At 37.9% G+C, this 26,339-nt stretch overlaps 1 protein-coding gene and 1 long non-coding RNA gene across 2 annotated transcripts in view; both read left to right on the top strand.

The window, feature by feature from the left end:
• The window catches only part of LOC117287897 (poly [ADP-ribose] polymerase tankyrase-like), a 59,746-nt gene extending 44,623 nt beyond the window's left edge, over positions 1-15,123 (top strand). Inside the window, exons 39-50 of the mRNA XM_033768505.1 lie at positions 144-249; positions 1,457-1,626; positions 2,205-2,355; positions 3,017-3,141; positions 3,435-3,513; positions 4,318-4,495; positions 7,051-7,185; positions 8,068-8,267; positions 8,933-9,025; positions 9,640-9,766; positions 10,623-10,832; positions 11,579-15,123. Coding sequence (XP_033624396.1) covers positions 144-249; positions 1,457-1,626; positions 2,205-2,355; positions 3,017-3,141; positions 3,435-3,513; positions 4,318-4,495; positions 7,051-7,185; positions 8,068-8,267; positions 8,933-9,025; positions 9,640-9,766; positions 10,623-10,832; positions 11,579-11,685 — 1,681 coding nt within the window. The 3' untranslated portion in view covers positions 11,686-15,123. The remainder of the gene's footprint in view (positions 1-143; positions 250-1,456; positions 1,627-2,204; positions 2,356-3,016; positions 3,142-3,434; positions 3,514-4,317; positions 4,496-7,050; positions 7,186-8,067; positions 8,268-8,932; positions 9,026-9,639; positions 9,767-10,622; positions 10,833-11,578) is intronic.
• An 862-nt stretch (positions 15,124-15,985) lies between these two features.
• Positions 15,986-23,469, top strand: LOC117297474. The gene is made up of 8 exons (XR_004519890.1): positions 15,986-16,081; positions 16,833-16,929; positions 18,009-18,114; positions 18,518-18,625; positions 19,570-19,677; positions 20,050-20,155; positions 22,500-22,597; positions 23,226-23,469. It is a non-coding gene; the product is annotated as an uncharacterized LOC117297474 (long non-coding RNA).
• The last annotated feature ends 2,870 nt before the right edge of the window (positions 23,470-26,339 follow it).

The following is a 26,339-nucleotide window of genomic DNA, read 5'->3' as shown; positions in this document are numbered from 1 at the left end:
CATATGTTGAGATACACCAAGTGAGAAGACCGGTCTTTGACAATTACCAATAGGGTCCAGAGTCTTTAAGCACTCGGCCATGACACTCTACAAATATTCAACAAATTAAGAGATTAATGTTGAAATCCCATTTTGCTTTTTAGTGTGGTGTTGATGGATGAAGAGCAAGACATTCCATATGATGTAACGATGACTAAAGTAGATGTCAAGAGTGGTCCGTATGGTATGAACAACTTCTATATTATGCAGGTAAGAAACTAGCAATAAGTAGACAAAGTGGTTTGTTTAAGGCCTTTTTCCGAATCCACGGCTTTTGATTCGGCTTCAGGCTCCGTCCTCTCGTCTGAAGCCCTGGAGCATGACGCAAAGCACAAGCAATATTGTCAAAACAACCGCGGGGCCATGCTAGCCTGAGCCGAATCTGGAACCGAAGCTGTGGTTTCAAAAAGAGCTATAGTTTATGAATAACTGGGACAGTTCATCCATTGTACTTGGTCAAGAGGAGATCACATGGCCATGTTTGAATGTGCGATATAAACATTGTGAGGAATGTTAAAAAATGGCACGAGGAGAATAAGTCAAAAGAGGGCGCAACTAGAAGATTGAGCGCAGCAAGCAAATTTCATATCTTAATTTGTGTTAGTGTGGACTGATGATGTGGTTAAGATAGCATACTTGTTTTGTGCGGTAGTTTGAAACTTGCGTGAGATAGTTTGAAACTTAAGCGTACAAGTTCTAGACTTGCGCAAGAAGTTACTTTGAGCTCAGAATGAATATTCAAGGCAAGCTTGGGTTAAACTGTCAGATTTGTTCTCAATATTTCAAAGTTTTTGGGTGATTATAACAGAACGTATTTATGAATACAAGAGTGGTGACTTGTTCTTAAGAGTGGTGACTTGTTCTTAAGAGTGGTGACTTGTTCTTAAGAGTGGTGACTTGTTTTTAAGAGTGGTGACTTGCTCTTAAGAGTGGTGACTTGTTCTTAAGAGTGGTGACTTGTTCTTAAGAGTGGTGACTTGTTCTTAAGAGTGGTGACTTGCTCTTAAGAGTGGTGACTTGCTCTTAAGAGTGGTGACTTGCTCTTAAGAGTGGTGACTTGTTCTTAAGAGTGGTGACTTGCTCTTAAGAGTGGTGACTTGCTCTTAAGAGTGGTGACTTGCTCTTAAACACAGGCCCTTGCAGCACGATAAAGGCCCCGCCCCTACTGCCCCTTGATCACATGACCGGGACCCTCACCAGTTTAAGCATCACCACTATGGACTTGTTGTTATTAATGAATGACCCATTTTTATTATCTAGACATTTTATCTGGTGACTGATTGGAATAAAAGGAAGAGAGTAAAACAGGGGAAAAGAGTATACTCAGTATCCACAAAGTTTGCATACTGTTTATTGATTTGTTTATTACATACTTTAACCCATGCACTTATTCCTTCATTTCTTTGTTTCTTCTTAGATTATTCATCAAACAGGCAAGGATATGATCTTACTATTCACAGAGTGGGGTCGGATTGGGGATATCGGCCAATACCAGAAGACGCCATTCACTTCCAAAGAAGAAGCAATCAAAGAATTCCAGAAGATCTTCAAATCAAAAACTGGCAATGAATGGGGCAATGTCAAAGAGTAAGTCATCTCTAGATGATTAAGATGAACATAAATAAAACCAGCTCTTATATAGTGCAATTCCCCCCAAAAATGATTAATGCGCTTTACACACAAATAATAGCAAATATACACTAGAATAAACAAGTTTTGAGGTTGCGTTTGAAAGCAAAAACCGTTGGGAGAGGATCTTAGGGTAGGTGGTAATGTGTTCCAGAGAGTTGGCCCGAAAACACTGAACGATCCATCGCCTATCCTCTTTTGGGATGGAAAGACGAGTAACGTCCTGGCTCGATCGTAGGCCTTCCTTAGATGGTATATATGGGTGGCAATGCAGTCTTTCAGGGCGGGGGCCATCAGTGATAAGAGACAATGATATTTTATAAACATGAATCAGGGAGTAGTTTTAGCTTTGGATTAAAAACTGAGCCTTGTCGGAGGCATAAGCAGACATGAAACAAACAAATGCAATTGGAAGTCAATACATATTCCATAAAACGATGGTTCACAAAATATTTTTGAATTTTTCTTATCAAAAATGCAAAAGAATTATGTACATGTAGTTGATGGGGAACACTCGCCCTGTTTTTCTTGATCAGTTTCCAGAAGGAGCCTAAGAAGTACCAGTTATGTAGAAAGGATCGATGGAGAGCAAAAAGAAAAAACATTCTCAAGAAGTTTGAGTTTAACTTTGACTCAACGATCCCGTCTAAGTTACCTCCATCTGTACAAGGCATCATCAAGGAACTGGTGAGTTGAAGTTGTGTACATCGATGTCATAATTACCTAGATATGTGGGCTTCCTATGTGCAGGAGTTGTCTGGCAGACTATCTTACAAGTGTCTTCACAATCAAGATTAAGATGTAGCCCATAGTGAATTTAATTTATATTTTATGAGAGATCGTCTTAAATCACAAGGCCAAGGGGAATGTTGCCACCTACTCCTGGGGCTGAAACAGGGTTATTACCTTCACAGTCCAACCCATAAAGGCATGGGTGTCATCCACTAGAACCGGTGATTGACAACTCAACGTTTCGATCAGTTTGCTCTGAATGACTTCTGGAGATCAAAGCATACTGATTGAATTGTTGAGCAAATCGGCAGCAAATTGTGCCACAGCACCTTGTAAAACATTACATGGTGCTATCAGAATTAGGTCTCATGATTCAAACGTAGTCCCACATCAGGCAGGAAATACTGTATGTTACAGCGCCAGGAGCGTCACTGGGTGACTGACATGTGCGCTATATCAGAAACCACAATTATTATTATTATTCTAAAACCAGCACTACTTATGATTTACACATGGTGCTACCCCAAACCTCACCTTATTATATTATTGAATGAACCAATGTTTAGTTCTTCCTGCTTGTACTTTATTAACTCTCTATTTGAATTATTGCCATCAGATCAAACCAGAGTTACTATCAAGAGGCTTATCAGAGTCAGGAATCGACACAACATTAATCGGCCTCGGAAACTTCATCTCTAGAGATGTTCTGTTAAAGGCCAAAGAAGTTCTGGAAAGAATCGGGTGCAGTAAAGCTTCATTTCTTTGTTTTCTGCCTTTATTGTACTTTGTATTTTATACTTCTGAAAGGTACTGAACATTAAATCCATTTGGATTCTTGAATTTAAATTTGCAGCATAATGCGCCACAGCACCTTGTAAACCATTACAACCATAGTCCCACATACCTTACAGGAAAAAAATGTATGTTAAAGGGTCTTGAGCGCCACTGAGTGACGGAAATGAGCGCTATATAAGACGCCATTATTATGGCCGTATATTTATAGAATACAATGATGTTTTGTTGTTTCTCCACAGTAAGCTGATTAAGAAATGTGAAAAAGATCAGCGAAGCGCATCCAGTAATATCAACCAGCAGCAAGCTGATATGGAGAAGGTGAGAATAAGAAGTCTAAATCTCAGATCAGTCCCTAATCCTAATCCTGATCCTATCTATGACTCAAACTCTTGAAGCAATGTGAAAATTAGAGTAAACCAATCAGTGTGGTCAATCAGCAGCAAGCTGATACAGAGAATGTGATAATAAGAAGTCTTAATCTCAGATCAGACCCTAATTTGAATCCTAATGCTATCCCTTTATACTCAAACTCTTGATGACATGTGAAGAAGATGAGAGTAAACCAATCAGTGATGTCAATCAGCAGCAAGCTGATACAGAGAATGTGATAATAAGAAGTCTTAAACTCAGATCAGACCCTAATTTGAATCCTAATCCTATCCCTTTATACTCAAACTCTTGATGACATGTGAAGAAGATGAGAGTAAACCAATCAGTGATGCGCCCATTTTAGAGGAATGGTACAGGGCCCAATTTGATGGCTCTGCTTACAGCCAAATTCTGCGCTTACGATCACCAATCTCCACTTGCTGTGTACATGTAAGCGTGGAATTTCTGCACTAGCTGTGTATAAGTAAAGAATGCCTAGTTATGTGGAGTATGCATGCGCATAAGGAAAAGATTCCCTGCTAACCTGTGAAATACGCTTGATGTAAGCTAGGAATTCCCTGCTTCAGTAAGTGCTGATTCTTTGCGTTCAGTTATATAAGCAGAGCCATGAAATTTGGGCCAGGTCTGAAATTATATTCAGATTGAAACAGATAGTGTGCTTTTGAATTACCACCAAACCTGGACTTGGTCTTTAATTGAGCATTAATTATCTTCCCACTAATTGGCTTGCAGGTTTGTGACTTAAGCAGTGAATACTTTGAGCTGATTCCAAATGCAGACTTTGCCTTTGAGAAGATGTCTCCATTGACCAACACCGATGAGCTGTCAACACACGCTGGCCGACTGGAGATTCTGATTGACCTTGCTACAGCTAATATGATCCTACTGGGGGCACAGTATCAGGTCAAAGGTCAGTACCAAGCCAACATAATCCTAGGGGAGGGGGGGGGCACTGGACACTATTGGTAATTACTCTAAATAATTGTTAGCACAAAAAGTGACTTGGTAGCAAGCAATGGAGAGCTGTCGATAGTGTACAACATTGTGAGAAACGGCTCCCTCTTAGGTTACGTAGTTTTTGAGAAAGAAGTAATTTCAAACTCAAATAATAAAATACTTCAGCTGAAGCTTTTTATTATGCATTTGAAAGCAAACAAAATTGTGCAATAAGGATGTTTTTTCTTTCATTATTCTCTTGCAACTTTGATGACCAGTTGAGCCCAAGTTTGTTATTTTATGCATGATGGGATACACCAAGTGATAATACTGGTCTTTGACAATTACCGAAGGTGTCCAGTGTCTTTAAAGTCTTTCTGAGGATGATTTGAATAAAGAGAGCAGAATACAGAGATTTTGTTTTGTTCCTTGCCTGTATTTATATCACTTAAAATTGAACAGAGTTATTTAAACTAAACTGGCTTTTCAAGGACTATCTTTTGTTCAAATCAGGTACCCATAAGATTTAACTAATATATATGCCTTCATGTACACAGATTCAAATCTCACATAATCAACCCTGATCAAATAATTATATACAGTACATCTAGATTGTCCCAATTTACATTATTTTAAACGTTTTCAGTTCATTATTGAATCTGAAAAAAACATAATCGCAATGTGAAATCAAAAGCGTTATTCATGATTTGAAATTGCATAATAACGTTTCGCTTCTCCTTTTACCACATAATATCCCCATTAAAGTCACCTGGAAATAGATTTTTTGTCCTTTCAAACATAAGAGTATATGCTTATGAACAATAAAACAATTTTTTTAGTAATTGTTTGTCATGATTTATATGTTTAAAAAATATATAAAGTTGTTTGGGGGGCTGACTCCGCCTACCCCTTTTGTGACGTCAATCGAGGCAGACTTTGCCTGTAACGCGTAGAGTACACACACGTGCAAAGTGCATGTACGGTCCAAGTCGTGAGTTTGTACGTTTCGATGCCGACCAGGTTGTATTGCTGCTGGATGCAGCAAAACAACTAAAGATGGGGTCAGGTTGCATGTGTTTCCTGCAGATCCCATGGGCAGTTACCCATGGGTTAATTACTTTTCGCTCCCTCTTCCCGTTTGGGAATTTGTCTTTTGGGTTATCACAATCCCCTAACCCCACCCCCCCCCCTTGTTACCCTCCCTGCTTTCCTTCATCTATATCACCAATTTACACTTGACTGCTTTTGTTACACCAGTATACCTGGGCCCAATTTCATGGCTGTACTACCATAAGCAAAGATTTGATGTTGCAGAAGCAGGGAATTCTGCGCTTAAGGCAAGCGTATTTCACGGGTTAGTGGGGAACTTTTGCTTGTGCGCGTGCGTTCTCCATTTTACTAGCCATTCTACGCTTACACAGTTAAAGCAGAAATTCGGCGCTTGCAGGTTAACGGATAACTGTGATCGTAAGCGGGGAGTTCAGCGCTTAGCAGAGCCATGAAACTGGGCTCTGTTCCTGCTTGCTGTGTTGTCATTTTGCAGAGTTCAGCGCTTAGCAGAGCCATGAAACTGGGCTCTGTTCCTGCTTGCTGTGTTGTCATTTTACAGACCATCTCTTGATAAATTGAATTGCTGCCAAGAAGGCGCAACCTTGACAGATTTTAACCTTGCCAAGATCCTCTAATTGGCAATAAAACACGGCTCGTTGGGTCACAAAGAAAAATGCGCAACAGCGATAATTAAATCATTAACAAGTAATAGCAGTTAACATTATATATAGGCCTAGCATTGACTTTTATAATTTTGAGTTGTGCATAAAAGGCTGTGGCGTAGTAAGGAATTGAGATGAGACGAAAATTGAAAAAGAAAATCCAAAGGACTTTACTTGCAAAATGTTTCTAAAAGACTTGAAGATTATTTCAGTGACACTAGAAGATTTGACAAGTGCACACTTGGAGCATGTATGCAGCCAAAACATTTCTTCTTTGTTTCTAATAACATTTACAAGTACTGTGACTATGAGAATTCCAGACATTATCTGAGAAAATATCAACACCTACATCACAAACGGAATCAGTCTTGTCAAGAGATATTGTCATCAAATTGTAATCAAAATTAACAAACCATTTACATCTAAAAGTTGTAATGATTTTGAGTTGAACAACAAATAATCTACAATTGTGGTAGTTGAATCTGCAGCCTCCAGATTATTATGCCAGAATTTGAGCAACTGAGCTATGTTGGGCAGTCAGGTTAGCCTTTCACCTCTGTGGTGCCTTGCATGTGTATTGGGTTTTTCACTCCCTTTCTGGCTGCGTGGGTTTTCCTTATGTGTTGAAATTTCTTCGTTGTCTTCTCTAGAATATATTGGTGTGATGTTCCACTAGTTGCTTTGCTGACTAATTCATTCAGATTCAGATTCAGTGGCTAGAGGCAGTTTGAATCCATATATTTTTAACAGCGTGTAGCGCAACGATTTAGCTGCAAACTTGAATAACAATGTTCTTGTTCCAATCTTGTATTTGTAGCATCAGGTCCTACCTCTGTAGGTGCCCGTATCAACCCAATGGACTATATATACAGGGCATTAGGATGTCAGATACGTATCATGAAAGAAGATGAACTGGAAACACAACTCTTACTCAAGCATATCAACAACTCAAGTAAGTTATAGGTTTATTTCAGTTTCATTGGGCTTCAAATCCATGTTGTGTTTAATGTTTTGCGTGTATTCCTAAAGAATGAAAGAAAAAGCGGAGACACGCACATTATGTCCATCAAGGTTGTTTTTCAATTATGGGATCATAGGCCTCTCTTAATATTCATACATGATGTCTATGGCCTCGTTTTGGGTTAGAATTGTCATGTACTCATGCATTAATATTATTAGAGGGGTTTTATTGGTGAAGGGCAAGCTTAAGATAGGCATGACTGCATGTTTCCAGACTGTTCATGTTATGGGGGCATGCAAAAAATGGAATGGCCTTTTGACTGCGTTTTTTTCTTTGTGACATTTTATACTGTTTATCATTAGCTGTGTCTCAGATCAATTTGTGACTTATTTTGGGGGAAATATACCCTGTGCAAAGGTATTATGTTCCTGTGAGCATTATAAACTGAAGATGGATGCAATAGGCCTTGGGTGTTTGGGAGAAATGCAGTGATATTTTGGGGTCGGAACCTACAGTTTTGTGTTTCTGGTGATGCACAGAGTCTGTATGGGTGTAGACCAACAAACCATTTACAGGAGTTTTCACAGACATCAAATCTCATCTCTGATTGATAGATACATAAAGACAATCAATCATCAAGCAAGTAGGATTGAAAACTTAACATGGTGGAAGCATTACTATTTAAAGGTTTGTGGTAACACCATGTGAAAAACTCTTTGGAGTAGTGTTGGTTCTTAACCACTGGTTCTTTTCAGAACCAACACAACTGAAAAGAGTTGTTCACATAGTAATACTTCAAACCACTCTTAACTATCAAGTCCCAACTTCTTCTTTAAATTTCCATGAATTGTTTGATGTTCTTCTCATCTTAAGGTAAGGGACAAGCGCCCAATATTGAAGCCATCTTCCGTTTATCAAGAGATGGTGAAGATGAGAGACTTAACTCATGTGGCGTTGATAATCACAAGCTACTATGGCACGGCAGTAAATGCTCCAATGTTATCAGCATCTTAAAGAAGGGACTTCTCATTACTCCTCCTGAAGCACAAATGACTGGCAGCTTATATGGAAGGGTAGGTTCACACCAATATACACAACCTTTATTAGGCAATTAATACGGCTGTTTCTAAGCGCATATTCAGTTTGTTTCCTGCAAGGTATGTGGGACTACGTTTGAATTATGAGGCCTGCTTCTTAAACATTGCACCATGTAATGGTTTACAAGGTGCTATGGTGCAATTTGAAGCCAATCAAACCAGGAACACCAGGGAGAACCCCTTCTCTTTTCGATGAGTGCACTGGGTTCTTTTACGTGCGTTACACAACACATGAGGCCGACTGCTTTACGTCCAATACAAAGGACGAAGCAATGGTAAAGTGTCTTGCTTAAGGACATAAGTGTCGCGACTTGTTATCAGGTCCTTTTACGTTTCTGCTTTAACTTATGAAAATATTTCTCATCATTGCACTAATAAATGTGTCATGGACTCAAGCTGTGGTATTTCTGATGAGCAGAGTGTAGGTTTGAGTTTTGGGCTGGGCACTTGTGTCCTTGAGCAAGATGCTTCGCCTTCAGATGGGACATTAAGTAAAGAAAGAGTAGGGGTTAACCCTGGTGTTTCTGGTAGCAAGTACATTTGCTTCAAGGTTTCCTCGGCCTTGCAAGCTAGAATGAGTTATAGCCAATATTAAAAAATATATATTTAATATTGTCATTTCTTTTATTTGTCTTTGACAGGGAATCTACACATCCGATACTTTCATTAAGAGTCTTGCATACTGTGACGAGTACTTTGCCAAATCAGACAGGAAGTTTATGTTCTTGTGTGAGGTAAGATTATAAGTCTTAGTTCTTGTGTGAGGTAAGATTATAAGTCTTAGTTCTTGTGTGAGGTAAGATTATAAGTCTTAGTTCTTGTGTGAGGTAAGATTATAAGTCTTAGTTCTTGTGTGAGGTAAGATTATAAGTCTTAGTTCTTCTCACTATTGTGAAAATCCCCAAGTTGGAAGCCAAGTAATTGTTTGTCGTACAACTTGATTAACCAGTTGAAATCACAAGTTTTATTAATATTTTCCCTGCTTGAATTTGGGTGACATGCAATTTGTATTTTCGTGTCACATCTGATGATCAGAGCATGAACCCCCTGTGGAATGCTTTGTTTTATCCACATAGAGAAGACAGTTGGCAGTTGGGAACTTCTGCCTTCGTGCATGGTTCCTGGCTCGTTCTTGATTCCAGGTCTTTGTCCCTTTGTTGCAAGAAAGGATAACATGGCATCCAGAGGATGTATTTCGTTATAATACAGCTCAATGGAGGTAAAGTCCGAGCTGACCAAATTCCAGCCATAGTTACAGTTATGGCCAAGGAAAATTAGAATGCAATCATTCAGGGTGAATTACTTGATCCTATTTTTGATGTAAATGAAATCTTGTTGAATTATCCAGGTGGCTTTGGGGAAAATGGCCGTCAATCCATCGGAACCAGACAAAGTTGTTGATCAAGGTTTCCACAGCACACTAGGCAAAGGATATTACAGATACAAAACAACTCAAGACTTACATCTTCCTACAGGTGAGTTTCTATTGTGGCTTGTCATGGCCCGAGACAGAGCGGCAGAGTGTGGGTTCGATACCTGGTCATGACACTTGTGCTCTTGAGCAAGGCACTTAACCATAAATGCTTCATAACATGTTGGGAAGGCAGTGCATTCTGCTCTACAGGCCAGGCTCCTAGTGAATGATACCCATGCCTACATCCTACATTCTCATGTGAAGGGGGTAACCCTGTTTCAGCTCCAGGAATCGGTGGCAACGTTCCCCTGGGGACATGTTGATTTGGGTTGACAACCCAAATCAGTTAAATGTAGCCCGCTAAAGTCCGGCCTTGTGAGTTAAGCGATATCGCATTAAAAAATCATTCAATAAATGGTACATCTCCTAAATGCATCTTAGATTCAATACAGCCAGGTGTTTCTACAAGACGGCTTCACTCTACAAACATGCTCCTCAAAATCCCTCACTCTGTTTTTCACATGCTGGACCATCTCTTTGGAATGCTTTCCCACTGAACCTCGGACGAGTGGACACTCTTATCAGCTTCAAAAACAACCTGAAATCTCACTTGTTCCGTCTTAGCTTTAAGTACTCTCATTAGCAGAGTTCTTTTTCTATGTGCCAGTGGACGATTTCACCATTCTAACTTGGGATTAATCTTAAGACTTGGGGTGAGTTCAGTTCCGTATCCAAAGATGCTAGGACGCATTGAACCCACCTTAAGTTACGACGGGTTACTCGTCTTAACTCGAGATAGGTTTAATCCTAGTGTTTTGTGAAATCGGCTGCTGGAGTGTCTTCTGACAGATATGGCACACTACAATTAATTATTATTATAATGATTATTTTTTTGTATACTTTTCCATTGACTTTAGGAGCCTCCATTCCACTTGGTGACCTTGGACACGCCAATCGATACCATCGTTATAGTTACCAATCAGACTACAATGAGTTTGTTGTGTACAAGGAGAATCAAGTCTGTCTTCGTTACTTGATTCAATGTAAGGGAGAATCACAACAAGATACAAGCCAAGAAGACAATGATGATTATTCCTTCAAGGATTATGGAACTGTTAAATCCAACCGTAAGTTCTTATCATTCTTACCTCAGTCTTGGAATTTAACGAACGCCACAGAAGATGGCCTCTATGGCCACTTGGGTCCATTTCACAAAGATAGTCCTATTTTGGGACTAGTCCTAAGAGCTTTTAAAACTTAAGGTTGGCCTAAGTTAGGACGAGTTATTCGTCCTAACGCGAGATAAGACTAGTCTTAACCCTTTGTGAAAACAACCCCTGATCTTGGCCTTGGTGCCCCCTTCAAACGTTACCCATAGGATTTAAGTTTTTGCACTGTAATGGGTTTAGTTACGCGTAAATTATTGTCCGTGTAGGCTTCGGTGCCAATACACATATTTTGACACACTTTGCACAATGTCCCTAAGCATTTAATTATGGCCATAAGATCTCCTCTTGACCAATTAGAATGATTGATAAGTATTTATGAATGACTCTTCAAGATCTCCTGATGACTTATTTATTTAGGCTATGTTTCTGAAACCAAATCAGAAAGTTGACATATCTGAATCTGAAGTGTAATAGTCGACAAAGCATCCTAATGGAAACATATCACTAACTTCTTATAGAGAAGATAATGTAGAAATTTTAGACGTGGTAGGGAAACCCCTATAGGGAAACGCACGTAGATTGGGTAGGGACTGAAAACCCCAATCACCATGCAAGGCTCTGGTCCGGGACTCGAACCGGGCAGGGCCAGAAACCACTGAGCTAACCTGACTGACGTATATTTGTATTCTGTTTTGATTTTGTAGGTACACAAGTTGGAAGTGATGGAGATGATAATGATGATGATGATGAAGATGGTGACGGTGACGATTCTATGGATGATGATGACGATGAGGAAGATGCTGATGAATAAAATCAACACCAATCAGATTCTTATCAATTCTTATCACCCGAGTCATCTTACAAGAAAGCATCTAGAGACTCTACACAGCATTTCTCATCCAGTGGCATGGACCGATAACAGTGAATCATAATAACAGCATTTACAGAGAATGTAGTTACTCTACAGTGGAATGATAACACTAGAAGGATGTCTGTATAGAAGCACAATTTCAGAAAAGCCTGTAAGCACAAAAACTTGCTAAACAAAAATGGGTTAACAGCCAACATTACATCAAGTTAACATTGTTGTTACTGGTGTCGCACTCAATTTTTGCTTAGCAAAGAAATTTGTCACGCAGTATTTTCTGCTTATGAGCTTGGTGAAGTTGGGCCAAGGTCATGACAAAAAAGACAACCAGCGGACAGTTTTTATTACTTTAGACACATTTTAAATTGTGTATTTTTAGTCAGTTTGTTGAGTTTGTTATTTTTACAAACTTGAGATTTGTACAAATTAACATTGCCAAGCTTTTTAATAGATGTAATTTAGATAGAATAACTAATTTTCTTAGACTGTGAATATTATTGTTGCAAACTTGTACCTTCTGCTAAAACTGGAAGGTTTCAACTCTGTTAATTATTTTTAAAGCATATAACATCACAAAGGAGGGAATGATTTCAAACATGCTGAAAAAAATCTTTTCATTAATGCTGCCGTTTATAAGATAATAATGGAACTTGCAAAATAGGAAATAAATTACCATGCAGAGATCCAATTCATTGAAGATAGTAGAAAAATGGGGAAACCTTTTTCTTAAAGACGTTTGCAAAAACAAATGAAAAGGTAAACATACTTGATCCCTAGTCCAAGGGCCTCATTTTACCTCATTTCACCAACTAACAGTTACTCAGCACCAATAAATGTCTGTAGTTGGATTCGGTTTGGGATAAATAAAAAATATCTTGACTCCGATGTCAATGACCTGTAATGATGACAATAAATATTGTCTAAACCGGTTGTTTTTGTACCATTATTCTTGCCAAAAACAAATAGCAAAATCTAAATCACTCAACGCCCAACTCCTTGTACATGTATATAGAATTTACATGGAATATAATCATGTACAATGGTAAATTAACTTGATTTATAGAAAGAAACCAAAACACTGTCAACTTTTTAATTTTCTTAGTTTTTAGATATTTTAGTCCTAGCTAGATTTATTGTTGTAGAGTTAAGAAACCATTTACATAAATCAATAATAATTTGATTGATTTGGTAGTTGTGTATATAGACAAGATGAAGACGTATTCCGTATTAATATTTGCCTTTAGATTCTACAAGCAGTACCAGGTTTTATCTTCATACAGCAAGTTATTTACGCCAACTCATTACCTTTTATTGCAATAGCTCAAATTATACACATGACAGCTCACTTTAAAGAACATAGACTTTATTCAGTTTCATAACTATTCAAACATGTAATCCATCATTACCAGAAAGAATATATTTTACTAAACTTCTGGACAGATAATCAATTGTGATGTATTTTTGATAAATGTGTAAAATCCCATATCGATCATGTTTGCTCTACTAATTCAATAAGATAAGTAGTTTTGAAACTGTTCTCTTTGTTTTAAAATGTTTTGATTCATAACTTGTTCTGGTACAGCATTTATAAGGTCAGGCAATATTACATATTGAAGACCATTTAACAATCTATTTCTTTATTTAGAAATATTAGATTGAATCATGTGAAGTAACTAAATGAAATAGGAAATAAATCCTATAGATAAAATGTTTTAGCTCTGATCTGTAGAATACAAGCTGGATTTATGGGGTTACACATTTCTACTGCATTTTTATTCTATAACTTTACAATTTGAGAATGTTTTGATAATTTTTTTTATCATAAACACATCATAGATTTAACTCTAGTTTTATTTTCAGTTTGACGATGGTCAACATGTCTGTAAAGTAATTATTGTGTTTTTATTTCATGCAAACAATTTGTCCTATATTTGTTACTTAATGAGTAGGTCTTTTTCTGTTTTACTTTGTAAATGCCTTTATATGATGCCCTAGAGTTAGTCTGGGGAGAAAACGGCTCAAGATAATTTGTTTCAAATGGGACAAAGAATTTGTGGAAATAATTTACCAAACATTTCTACTCCCGGGTATCTATAACATCAGGTTAGATATAGTTTGGATTGTGAGTAAGGCAGTAAAGCTTCATAAGTAATGATCAAACAATAATTGAAATATTGTAATAATAAGTCTGTCTTTTGTCTGAGACTTTGAGAAAACTGATACTTGATTTGGCATGAACTGTTTTTATAATTGTTGCAAATGTTATTATTGTGTGGTTTTAGATGTAATTAGTCGTATCTTTTGATGAATTTGTGTTTGTTTCATGATTGTAGATCAGAACAGGACATGTTTTATTAGAGACGCTGCATCTTTTTGAAATGATTGTCAATATTGCCTCATGTTAAGGTATATTTACTTTGTGATAAGCATGTTTTCTTTTGAAATATCTGCAACCTTTAACATCAAATTAGTTATTGGTAAGAACCTTCTGACTTTGATTTAAACTTACAGTTTTGTTCATTGAAGGTTAATAAGTGACACTTTGTAAGACACTTAGTGTTCAACAACTAAATGAAACTGGTTTATGCCGTTACTTAGTCGCAAAAATTTGATTTATTTCAAATATAGTGGTTTTTAATATCCAAGATGATTTTGATGAACTAGTCAATTAATTGTGCACTCCAATGGAGCTTGAACCTCGATTGTTGACAGACCTAATGACATCGGAATAATATTGTTTTAATTTTACTAATGAAAAGGGTTACAACTTTGAAATGGAACAAGCTGGTGTTATGAGTACATATAGTCGGCACTTACTTTATTTGAAATTATGTACATAGTAAAGTAATACAAAAAAGACAAAGTTACACTGGGAGCAGGGGGGGGGGTACAGTGGAAACTTAGACATATCCATGTCAATGTTTTAATGTAGTGTTGCAGAGACCAAATAATTTTCAGTGCGCTTTTTGTAAATTACTCAAATGCATGGCTTCTTTGATATTTCACACGTTTGAGTTGATTAATTACTTTGCTCTCAAATCGAATAATGGATTTTCAGTATGAACATTCAGTGACATCCAAATTTCACTATTTCTAATAAGATCTCACAAAGTGCATCAATATAAAACACCAATGAATTCTATAAATGAAGAAGGTGATATTGATGTTCATGTATTCGTGTATCAGATGAATCTGATTTCTAAGGTTTATGTTTTAAATTGCGTAAGAATAACTAACTTCTGGTTTTGATTTAGTTTAGAAACTGTACTTGTAGTTTGAGATTAACATGAGATTGGGGTTAACACTTGATATCTTTTTTTAGTGGATTTCAACTTTTAATTGTGACAACTTTGTGATAAAATAAAATAAAAAACATGAAAATGACTTGTGTAACTGATATCAATTGACTGTCTTCAGAAGAGTGTAGGGATTTACAATCCTTGTCAAGTACATAAATTAGCTTTAAATTGATTATGTCAATGAAAGCTGGCATTCTTCAATGGCATCATATGCAAGTTGCCCCCCCCCCCCCCTTTATTATACTCTGGATCTGCCTATACCCCACCCCCAAAGAAAAAACAAATCCAATGAGATCGCCTTTATTTTTTTATGCAAATTTGTTTGTGAAAGCCCTTGCGAGATCACATGACACAAGACAACAGATTGCGCCAGTGGTAGTGGGGGCAGAGACCAGGGACATCAGTTGGGAGGGGGAGGGGGCATAACTGAGGGGGGGGGTGCCCCCACCCTGTGACCATGCACCCCCTTTGTAACGTGACTTATAACGATTTAAAGTTTTTGAATTTAAACACTTATATTATTCTTATTCCCACAAACATATTACAACAACATGATACTTAAAAGGATACTTAAACCATTGTAGTAGTGAGGTGGACTTTAATTTATTATGCAAATTTTCATGCAAATGAGTTTCTGAAATCCAAGGCTTTAGATCACGTGGTTTGTTTTATCAATACTTTTCAGATCAGTTGCGCTCTATTTTTTTATATATTTATTTATTTATGTGCTTATTTATTTGTTGTTGTAAGTGTTCTTTTAAATATTGTTTATTAGGGGTAAAAATAACTTCAGAAGAAACAAAAGTTGTAGGCGACCAATAATGAGTTGTCCAATCAGAACGCCTTTATCTTGTTATGCAAATTTGTTTGTGAAAGCCCGGCCGGCCCTTTGCAAGGGGAAGATCACATGACACAAGAGCAGATTGAGCCGCCATTTTTAAAGACATACTGACTGCGTCAAAAGATGCCGATGACTTGTTCTCAAATAATTCAAGTTTTTTACATAGTTCTGATGGCACAACTTCCACAAAACTGTAATGGTGAGTTGCTTATTAAAGTGTGGTAATGCTGATTTTATTTTATACTAATTTCACTTAGAGAATTTGAAGATACATGGGGGTAAATTGGACCCCGTTGTCAAACTCCAAACTCCGAACTTGTGGAGCGGGTGCCCGCGGAGGAGTGCGCTGCCGGGAAGTGTGTCCAAACCCCGGCACTTGGTCGGTATGACACACAAGTCTTAGTTACACTGCACTGACATCCTTGGTATGAACCTTCTCTACAATGCGAATAGATTTATTCTTTATTAAATGTGAGCATTTGAGGAGCTGAATTTCTTCATTGGGATAACTTTCCGTATGGCGCCACCACTTTTTCACTCATTTTTACAAAAAGGGATATATCAATCAGGTAAATAATGTATATTATTTTATATCGAATAAAAAAGTGGTGGCGCCATACGGAAACTTTTCCCTTCATTGAGTTGAAAACCAAAATTAAAAACCAAAATTAATTTTCTTTATCCCTGATGCACGTTTAACATCTATTAAATTGTTGCAGTACCCACTGCCAAAACATAGGATTCGAATCGCCTCTAGAACTCTAGCTACCGGGCAATCTTGGTGGTTTAGTTGGTATGACACTGCTCTAGAATTGCAGGGTTGTGGTTCGTATCCCACCTGGTTAATATGCCTGTGATTTCTTTCACAGAACTCGGAAAAAGTATTCAGTGCTGACACACATTTGTATATCGGTAAACACCGTTTTTATTTTGTTTGTATTACTATTTAGGCTGGCCACAGACACGCTATTGTCAGACGTTACCTCTCCAAAGTAGATGCCTGATGTGAATGCAGTCAAGACTCAATGATATCTTCTCCATTAACAGGTTAGTTTATAAATCACTTTTAATATGAGATGCATTTACAGATTGGGGAGAGTTTGATAATACTAGGCTTTGATAAAATTATAGAAACACTTTACTGGAACATTACAGAATTGGTTGGGGAAAAACTTATGCAACTTGAACCTAGATATAAGCTTTATCTACGGTAAGGAAAAAGGGCCCAAAATTGAAAAAACATCAAGGGGTAAGTCCAGGTATTTGGTCAATTGTTGGCAAAATTTTGAGTTTTGATTTTATGCTCTTAAATGATGCAGTAGGTTTTACTGATGCCTTTTTATACAATTTGAACCTAGATATAAGCTTTATTTAGGGAAAAATTGAAACTTGTAAAAAAGGGCCCCAAAAAACTTAAGGGGTAAGTCCAGGCATTTTGTCAATTTTTTGCAAAATTTTGAGTGGTTATTTTATGCTCTAAAATGATGCGGTAGGCTCTACTACCTTCTTATGCAACTTAATCCTAGATATAAGCCTTATTTAGGGAAATATTTACACTTCAAAAAGGGGCCCAAAAATTGAAAAACCGTCAAGGGGTAAGTCCAATGTTTTAAAATGATGCAGTGGGCTCGACTGATGCCTTATTTAATCATAAACCAATTTCATAACTTGATTTGATGTTCTTGTCTTGATTAATTTCAGTGGTTAGTAACTTGTGGTGTTGGTATCAAAGTCCGAACCATTACATGAACTTAACGTTATTTTCAACCTCTTATCACTGGGTTCCAATTTCGGTTGTGACATTTCCTTTTGATGAGTGAGGCACTTTTGCTTCATCCTCTGGAAGGTGCATGTAGCTGTAGGTCTTGTTTGTTTGTAAACATGTAAAAGAACCCAGAACACTCACAGTGAAAGTGAGGGGCTTGTTCCTGTGTTTCTGGTATAGTTTGGCAGCAAGTTGCGCCACCATAATGTGCTTCCCTAGTGAGTTCTTTGAAAGCTCATATAATAGTTCCTTTGTCAACAAATCCTCCAGCTTCCTTTTTTCTCTTTGTTTAATCGCCTTATAGACCTAATCAGTAGTTTCCCTTTCACAAAATATTGTTTATATTTTATTCCCATTGTAGGCCAGCCGCGGATACACCATTGTCAGATGAAGTCTACCTCTCCAGAAGTAGATGCATGATGGGAATACAGGCCATCTTCAAGATTCAATGTCTTCTCCATCAACAGGTAAATTCTAAATCTTTAATTTGAAATGTAAAAGAGATTTTAGGGAAGGTTGATGACACTAGGTTTTGAGAAAGTATGTCAACATGACCTAACCACTTACCACTTGGTTCAAATCCCGATTGTGACTTTTCCTTTTGATGAGCAAGGCACTTTTGCTTCATCCTCTGGAAGGTGCATAGGGCTGTAGGTCTTGTTTGTTTGTAACACATGTAAAAGAACTCAGAACACTAGCAGTGAAAGTGGGGGCTCGTTCTTGTGTTTCTGTGAAGGTTTGTGCTCACATAATAGTTTCTTTGTCAACAAATCCTTCAGCTTCCTTTGTTCTCTTTGTTCAAGTGCCGCATAGACCTAATCAGTAGTTTCCCTTTCACAAAATATTGTATCATAATACTTTCCTATTTAGGCTAGCTACAGGCACACCATTGTCAGATGAAGTCTACCTCTCTAGAAGTAGATGCATGATGGGAATACAGCCCAGCTTAGGATTCAACGATGTCTTCTCCATCAACAGGTAAATTGATGAAAAGCATCAATTTGAAATGGATCAAGAGATTTTGGATAGTTTGATAATAATAGGCTTTGAGCATGAATTCAAGTTTTTCTTGTTTCTGGACTGAACAATCTATGCTGTGAAACCACCATGAAATCTCAATGAAGAGCAGGTTTTGGCTGAAATTCAAGGATAATTTCTCTTTCATCCATCTTTCAGGGAATTGCAATGTCCTTAAATACCTTGAAAAAAAACCTCTCTGGACAAATGAATGGCCTCGGTGCCAAACTCAAATATTTGGGGGTTGGGAAAGGGAAACTGGGCATTTGAATATATCTGATTTCCACTGTATCAAAATCATCGACAAGAGTGACTAGTAGAAACAAAAACAGTAGTCTGGAGTGTGGAGACGACCAATATAGGGCTAACGCTCAGTTGGTGTAGCACAGACATTTTCAAGTCCCGCTCTAGTCCAGTTTTTTGTTTGACCAAAAATTATTACAAACTTACCCAAGTAGGTTGATGAACAATATCCCTGATGAATTGAACTTGGTGTTCCTTTAACTCATATTTTGAACGATAATAATCAGTCTTTATACCTTGCCTGTCACACGGTAAGGGCTTCTCAAAGCGCTCCAACATTATTACCCCTGGTCACTGGGCCTTAAATCAATCTTTAAACCATCTCAGATCCCTGGGGGAGTATACAGCCTGTGCAACAAATATGCGCTACTCGGCTAAATCAATCACAAGAACCATCTCTGCCCTCACAGGTACCAATTTACTCCTGGATGGAGAGAAGCAATTATAGATAAGTGTCTTGCTCAGGGACACAAGTATCACGACTGGGACTCAAACCCACTTACTGCTAAATAGAAACATCAGATTTCGAGTCCGGTGCTCTTATCTCCTCTGCCAATACACACCCCTTTCACAGAATATTGTTTTATTTTGTTCTCATTTAGGCTAGCCACAGACACACCATTGTCAGATGAAGTCTACCTCTCTAGAGGAAGATGCATGATGGGAATGCAACCCAGCTTAGGATTCAATGATGGCTTCTCCATTAACAGGTAAATTTATAAACCTTTAATTTGAATGTAGAAGAGAAGAAATTTTAGACAGGTTGATGACACTAGGCACTTTTGCTTCATCCTCTGGAAGGTGCATACAGCTGTAGGTCTTGTTTGTTTGTAACACATGTAAAAGAACCTAGAACACTCTCAGTGGAAGTGAGGGGCTTGTTCCTGTGTTTCTGGTATGGTTTGGCAGCCAGTTGCGCAACTATGCTTTGCTTCCGTAGCGAGTGCTTTGAAAGCGTACGTTATAGTCCCTTTGTTAAAAAATCCTCCAGCTTCCTTTTTTTTTTTTTGTTCAAGCGCCTCATTGACCTAATCAGTAGTTTCCCTTTCACCAAACATTGTTTATATTTAACTCCCATTTAGGCTAGCCGCAGACACACCATTGTCAGATGAAGTCTGCCTCTCCAGAAGTAGATGCATGATGGGAATAGCCCAGCTTAGGATTCAACGACGTCTACTCAGTCATTAGGTAAGGCTACACTTCTAAAGCTAAACAAAAAACTTAAACTAAAAGCTTCAGTCTGCCATGTGGATGACATTGAATGGTCAGACAGTAGCAGGGGTTGACTGTGTGCTGAACAAACGCATTCACAACATGATATCGGTGTGCAGGCTGGCATAGTTTATTTATCATTCAAAACCACAATGAATAACATTGATGGTCAGACAGTAGGAGGGTTGACTGTGTACTTTGTAGTTGTATTCACCACATGCTATCATTCTTTTTCATATGAATTCATACGATTGGTAGTGTTTGAATTAATGGTTTTACGTCTCAATCACTAGATTAACATGCATTGATTCATTGAACGCCCAAAGCAACAACCGTAGCACAGCCAACAATTCAGACACATGTCTGAATCACTAGATTAACATGCATTGATTCATTGAAGGACCAAAGCAACAACCGTAGCACAGCCAACAAATCAAACACATGTCTGAATCACTAGATTAACATGCATTGATTCATTGAACGCCCAAAGCAACAACCGTAGCACAGCCAACAATTCAGACACATGTCTGAATCACTAGATTAACATGCATTGATTCACTGAAGGACCAAAGCAACAACCGTAGCACAGCCAACAAATCAAACACATGTCTGAATCACTAGATTAACATGCATTGATTCATTGAACGCCCAAAGCAACAACCGTAGCACAGCCAACAATTCAGACACATGTCTGAATCACTAGATTAACATGCATTGATTCATTGAAGGACCAAAGCAACAACCGTAGCACAGCCAACAAATCAAACACATGTCTGAATCACTAGATTAACATGCATTGATTCATTGAACACCCAACGCAACAACCGTAGCACAGCCAAAAATTCAGACACATGTCTGAATCACTAGATTAACATGCATTGATTCATTGAACGCCCAAAGCATCAACCGTAGCACAGCCAACAATTCAGACACATGTCTGAATCACTAGAATAACATGCATTGATTCATTGAAGGACCAAAGCAACAACTGTAGCACAGCCAACAATTCAAACACATGTCTGAATCACTAGATTAACATGCATTGATTCATTGAACAACCAACGCAACAACCGTAGCACAGCCAACAATTCAGACACATGTCTGAATCACTAGAATAACATGCATTGATTCATTGAAGGACCAAAGCAACAACTGTAGCACAGCCAACAATTCAAACACATGTCTGAATCACTAGATTAACATGCATTGATTCATTGAACAACCAACGCAACAACCGTAGCACAGCCAACAATTCAGACACATGTCTGAATCACTAGAATAACATGCATTGATTCATTGAACGCCCAAAGCATCAACCGTAGCACAGCCAACAATTTAGACACATGTCTGAATCACTAGATTAACATGCATTGATTCATTGAAGGACCAAAGCAACAACCGTAGCACAGCTAACAATTCAGACACATGTCTGAATCACTAGATTAACATGCATTGATTCATTGAACACCCAATGCAACAACCGTAGCACAGCCAACAATTCAGACACATGTCTGAATCACTAGATTAACATGCATTGATTCATTGAAGGACCAAAGCAACAACCGTAGCACAGCCAACAAATCAAACACATGTCTGAATCACTAGATTAACATGCATTGATTCATTGAACGCCCAAAGCAACAACCGTAGCACAGCCAACAATTCAGACACATGTCTGAATCACTAGATTAACATGCATTGATTCATTGAAGGACCAAAGCAACAACCGTAGCACAGCCAACAAATCAAACACATGTCTGAATCACTAGATTAACATGCATTGATTCATTGAACACCCAACGCAACAACCGTAGCACAGCCAACAATTCAGACACATGTCTGAATCACTAGATTAACATGCATTGATTCATTGAACGCCCAAAGCATCAACCGTAGCACAGCCAACAATTCAGACACATGTCTGAATCACTAGAATAACATGCATTGATTCATTGAAGGACCAAAGCAACAACTGTAGCACAGCCAACAATTCAAACACATGTCTGAATCACTAGATTAACATGCATTGATTCATTGAACACCCAACGCAACAACCGTAGCACAGCCAACAATTGAGACACATGTCTGAATCACTAGATTAACATGCATTGATTCATTGAAGGACCAAAGCAACAACCGTAGCACAGCTAACAATTCAGACACATGTCTGAATCACTAGATTAACATGCATTGATTCATTGAACACCCAATGCAACAACCGTAGCACAGCCAACAATTCAGACACAGCCATATTGAATAGTTCTGTGGTATATAGCAATGGAGTCTAAACTTCCTTTTATTCTATTCCTTGAATTTTCAGTTCCACGCCTAGATCTCGGAGGGACTGGCGACGACGATTAAAACTGACCGAGTTAGTCACGACAGTTTCTTTGATGAGCCTTTCCAGTCCATTTACAGGTAACTAACCATAGCTCCATAAAACAATGTATGTGATAATTTTCTGTATAATGCTCAGGTCAGTAGATGTGCATGGGGCATTTTAAAAGGGCCTATTTTTATAGAGCTGCTTAAGCAGAACTATTACTAAACATTTTACTGAACAACTACTGAACATTATTGTTCTTAGCGACTTTTTGTATTTAAGTAGATTCATAAAATTGAGCCCTGGTGTTCTGTCCCCACACTCACACCAGGGCCCAAATATATAAATCTTGTAGGTACAAACAAACTTGCTTAACAGAAGAAAAATCTTGCCAAGCAGAAAGAGTTTCTGCTTAGCAGCTTTATGACATTGGGTCATTGTGTCATAGAAGGGGCTGTATCCCCACTTGTTGAATAATCGCAGCTCTGGCAAATGCAATAAGAAAAATGTTTCTCTAACAGAAACCAGACACAAAAAAACTTGATAAGCAGAAGATAACCTTGCTTAGCAGAAAAAGGTTACTAGTCCAAATTGCAAAGTGTAAAGTTTACACTGTTAAGACTAGTGCCTTATTTATTTCACTTTACAATCTGCTGTATGCTCCGCTTGTTCAGAATCGCCTCACTCTGGTAACACCAATCAAAAAACTTGTTTCTCTTACAGAAACCAAGGCCTATCAGCAGATGATGCAGAGCTCTCAAAGGTCGGCTAAACTTAAAGATCTGGATGGTCTGGGAGACAGCGAGGAAGGTTCATCCGATGATGAAAAAGACGATGAGATTGAGGAGGCTACCAGCCAAGATTAAAGATCTGGACGGTCTGGGAGACAGCGAGGACGGTTCATCCGATGATGAAAAAGATGTTGAGGCTACCAGACATTCTCCTGAGACCCCCACCTTCATCCAGAAACAAGTACGTTGATGAACCAACCCCTTATGAATTGAACTTAATGTTTCCTTAACTCTATTTTGAATAATACTATTAAGCAGTTTTCATATTACACTTTTCAAGCAGGAAGGGCTTCTCAAAGCGCTCCAACATTATTCACCCTAGTCACTGGGCCTTTCAATTCATTCTTTGAACCATCTCAGCTCCCTCCGGAGTATGCAGCCTGTGCAACAAAGATGCGCTACTGCGCTAAATCAATCACAAGAGCCATCTCTGCCCTCACAGGTACCCATTTACTCCTGGGTGGATGCAATTCTAGTTGAGTGTCTTGCTTACGAACACAAGTTTCAAAACTGGGATTCAAACCCACACTCTGCTGAACAGAAGCTAAAGAGCTTGAGTCTGGTGCTCTTATCTGCTCGGATAAGACACACTGTGTTCACAGAGTATTGTTTATATTTTGTTTCCATTTAGGCTAGCCATAGACACACCGTTGTCAGATGAAGTCTGCCTCTTCAGAAGTAGATGTATGATGGGAATACAGCCAAGCCTCCAGATTCAACGATGTCTTCTCCATCAACAGGTAAACTAATATACCTTTAATTTGAAATGTACATGTAGAAGAGATTTTAGGGAAGGTTGATGACACTAGGCTTTGAGAGAAAATATGTCAAGATGTACGAACCACTTACAACTGGGTGCAAATCCCGATTGTGGCATTTCCTTTTGATGAGCAAGGCACTTTTGCTTAATCCTCTGGAAGGTGCCTACAGCTGTAGGTCTTGTTTGTTTGTAACACATGTAATAGAACCCAGAACACTCACAGTGAAAGTGAGGGGCTTGTTCCTGTGTTTCTGGTATAGTTTGGCAGCCAGTTGCGCCACCATAATGTGCTTCCCTAGTGAGTGCTTGACAGCTTTCATTAATAGATCCTTTGTCAACAAATCCTCAAGCTTCATTTTTTTCTTTGTTCAAGTGCAATTATAGACTTATCAGTAGTTTCCCTTTCACAAAAGTCTCCAAACCATTGACTGGCCTCGGTGCCTGACTCAAATATTTGGGGGTTGGGAAAGGGCAACTGAGAGGCAAAGAAATGATTTGTATATCTGATTTCCACTGTATCCAAAACATAGGCAAATGTGATTAGTAGAAACAAAAACAGTAGTCTGGAGTGTGGAGACGCCTAAAATAGGGCTATTGATCAGTTGGTGCAGCACCGACATTTTCAAATCCCGCTTTAGTAAACTTTTCTTTGTTCAACCCAAAATTATTACAAACTAACCCAATCAGTTTCACTTGTGGTTTATTAGTTGATAAAATAAAGTTTTGTTTGACTTATTGGTAATTGATGTAATTTATTTGTATTTTGAAGGTGTGCCATCTGCAGATGATATCTACCTGTCGATTCCTGAGACCTGCAAGTGCTCATCAAGTGCCTTTCAACCGAACAGAGGTATATGTTAAATCCTTGTGGATGGTTTTCACTAACATCAAAAAGTGGTCTGTTTTTGCAGCACTTATACAACATAATATCTCACATGCCACAACATTAATGGGGAAATTATGCGGACGCCAGTCCAACCCATTTTGCGTGGCTGGTCCCTACAGATTGATTACAGATTTAAAAAATAGTAAACATGTTTTTGATTAACACCCCTTCCTTAAAGCATACCCCCTATGGTGAATTATCAAAAGTTGGTTGTATGGTACAGATATGGATGTTTTGTAGATCAGTTTAAGATGGAAATGTTAAATAAAGTATTCACAGTTTTGTGTGACACTAATTATATAGTTTGCAATGAATATTATTGAGATGTTATGCTGAAGAACCAGAAAGTTTGCTGAACTTCTCAGGTCTTTCTCAAAAAACCTCAACCATTTTCATGCACATAATTTTGGGAACTTTTTAAAGGATTATAACCTTGAAGGCTTCAGGGTTTAAAGGGGAGCAACCAATAATGGAAACGTAAATTATCGTTAAGGCATTCAAAATATCAAGTAATCTTGGATACTGGTTGATTTCATTTGTAAGATTTAAGACAGTTAAGAAAATGATGTAGCGTGAATCCCTGATGCAATCTTACATCTCAGGAATGTTATTGTACAAAGTAATCTCATCATTTACAAACAAAGCACACATTGTGTGTATGATTAACTCCTGAAGTTGGATATCAATAAGCATTAAACAATCCTTACCAGGATGATTAAATTTATCTGATTAAAAAAGCACTTTGTATGGTGCACTTAATTTATTCCACAAATTTAATTTTAAAGGGGTCACAAAATTTCAACTATTAAGGTTTCTTGATGGACAAAGACCAATCAATTGAAATGTTAAAACAAAATAAATATCAACTCAAAAGTTTACATTTTGTGAAAAATATGTCCTTCACAAGTCATTAGGTCTTGTTTCTGACTGGCCACTGGTAAAACCTCTAACTTTGACCCAATATTAAAGGGAAGGTACACGTTTGGTAGTTGTCAAAGACCAATCTTCTCACTTGGTGTTTCCCAACATAAGCATAAAATAAAAAGCCTGTGAAAATTTGGGCTTAATTGGTCATCGAAGTTGCGAGAAAATGATGAGAGAAACAACACCCTTGTTGGACGAATTTGTTTGCTTTCAGATAGGAATAAAAGACTTCTAGCTAGAAGTCTTTTATTATTTTAGTGAGAAATTACCTCTTTCTCAAAAACTACATTACTTCAGAGGGAGTCGGTTCCCATAATGTTTAATACTATCAACAGCTCTCCAATAACAGTTAACAAGTCAGTTTTTAAGTTAATATTTGTTTTGAGTAATTACCAAATGTGTACCTTCCCTTTAAAGGATGATATGTTTATACTTTATTTTGAAAGTGACAAGGGTCACTGTGTGTCTCCATTATC

The sequence above is a fragment of the Asterias rubens genome, chromosome 1 (genome assembly GCF_902459465.1).
Source record: "Asterias rubens chromosome 1, eAstRub1.3, whole genome shotgun sequence".
Taxonomy (NCBI): Eukaryota; Metazoa; Echinodermata; class Asteroidea; order Forcipulatida; family Asteriidae; genus Asterias; species Asterias rubens.
Note: the sequence above shows the minus strand (reverse complement) of the source record. Positions and strands in the feature narration are given on the sequence as shown.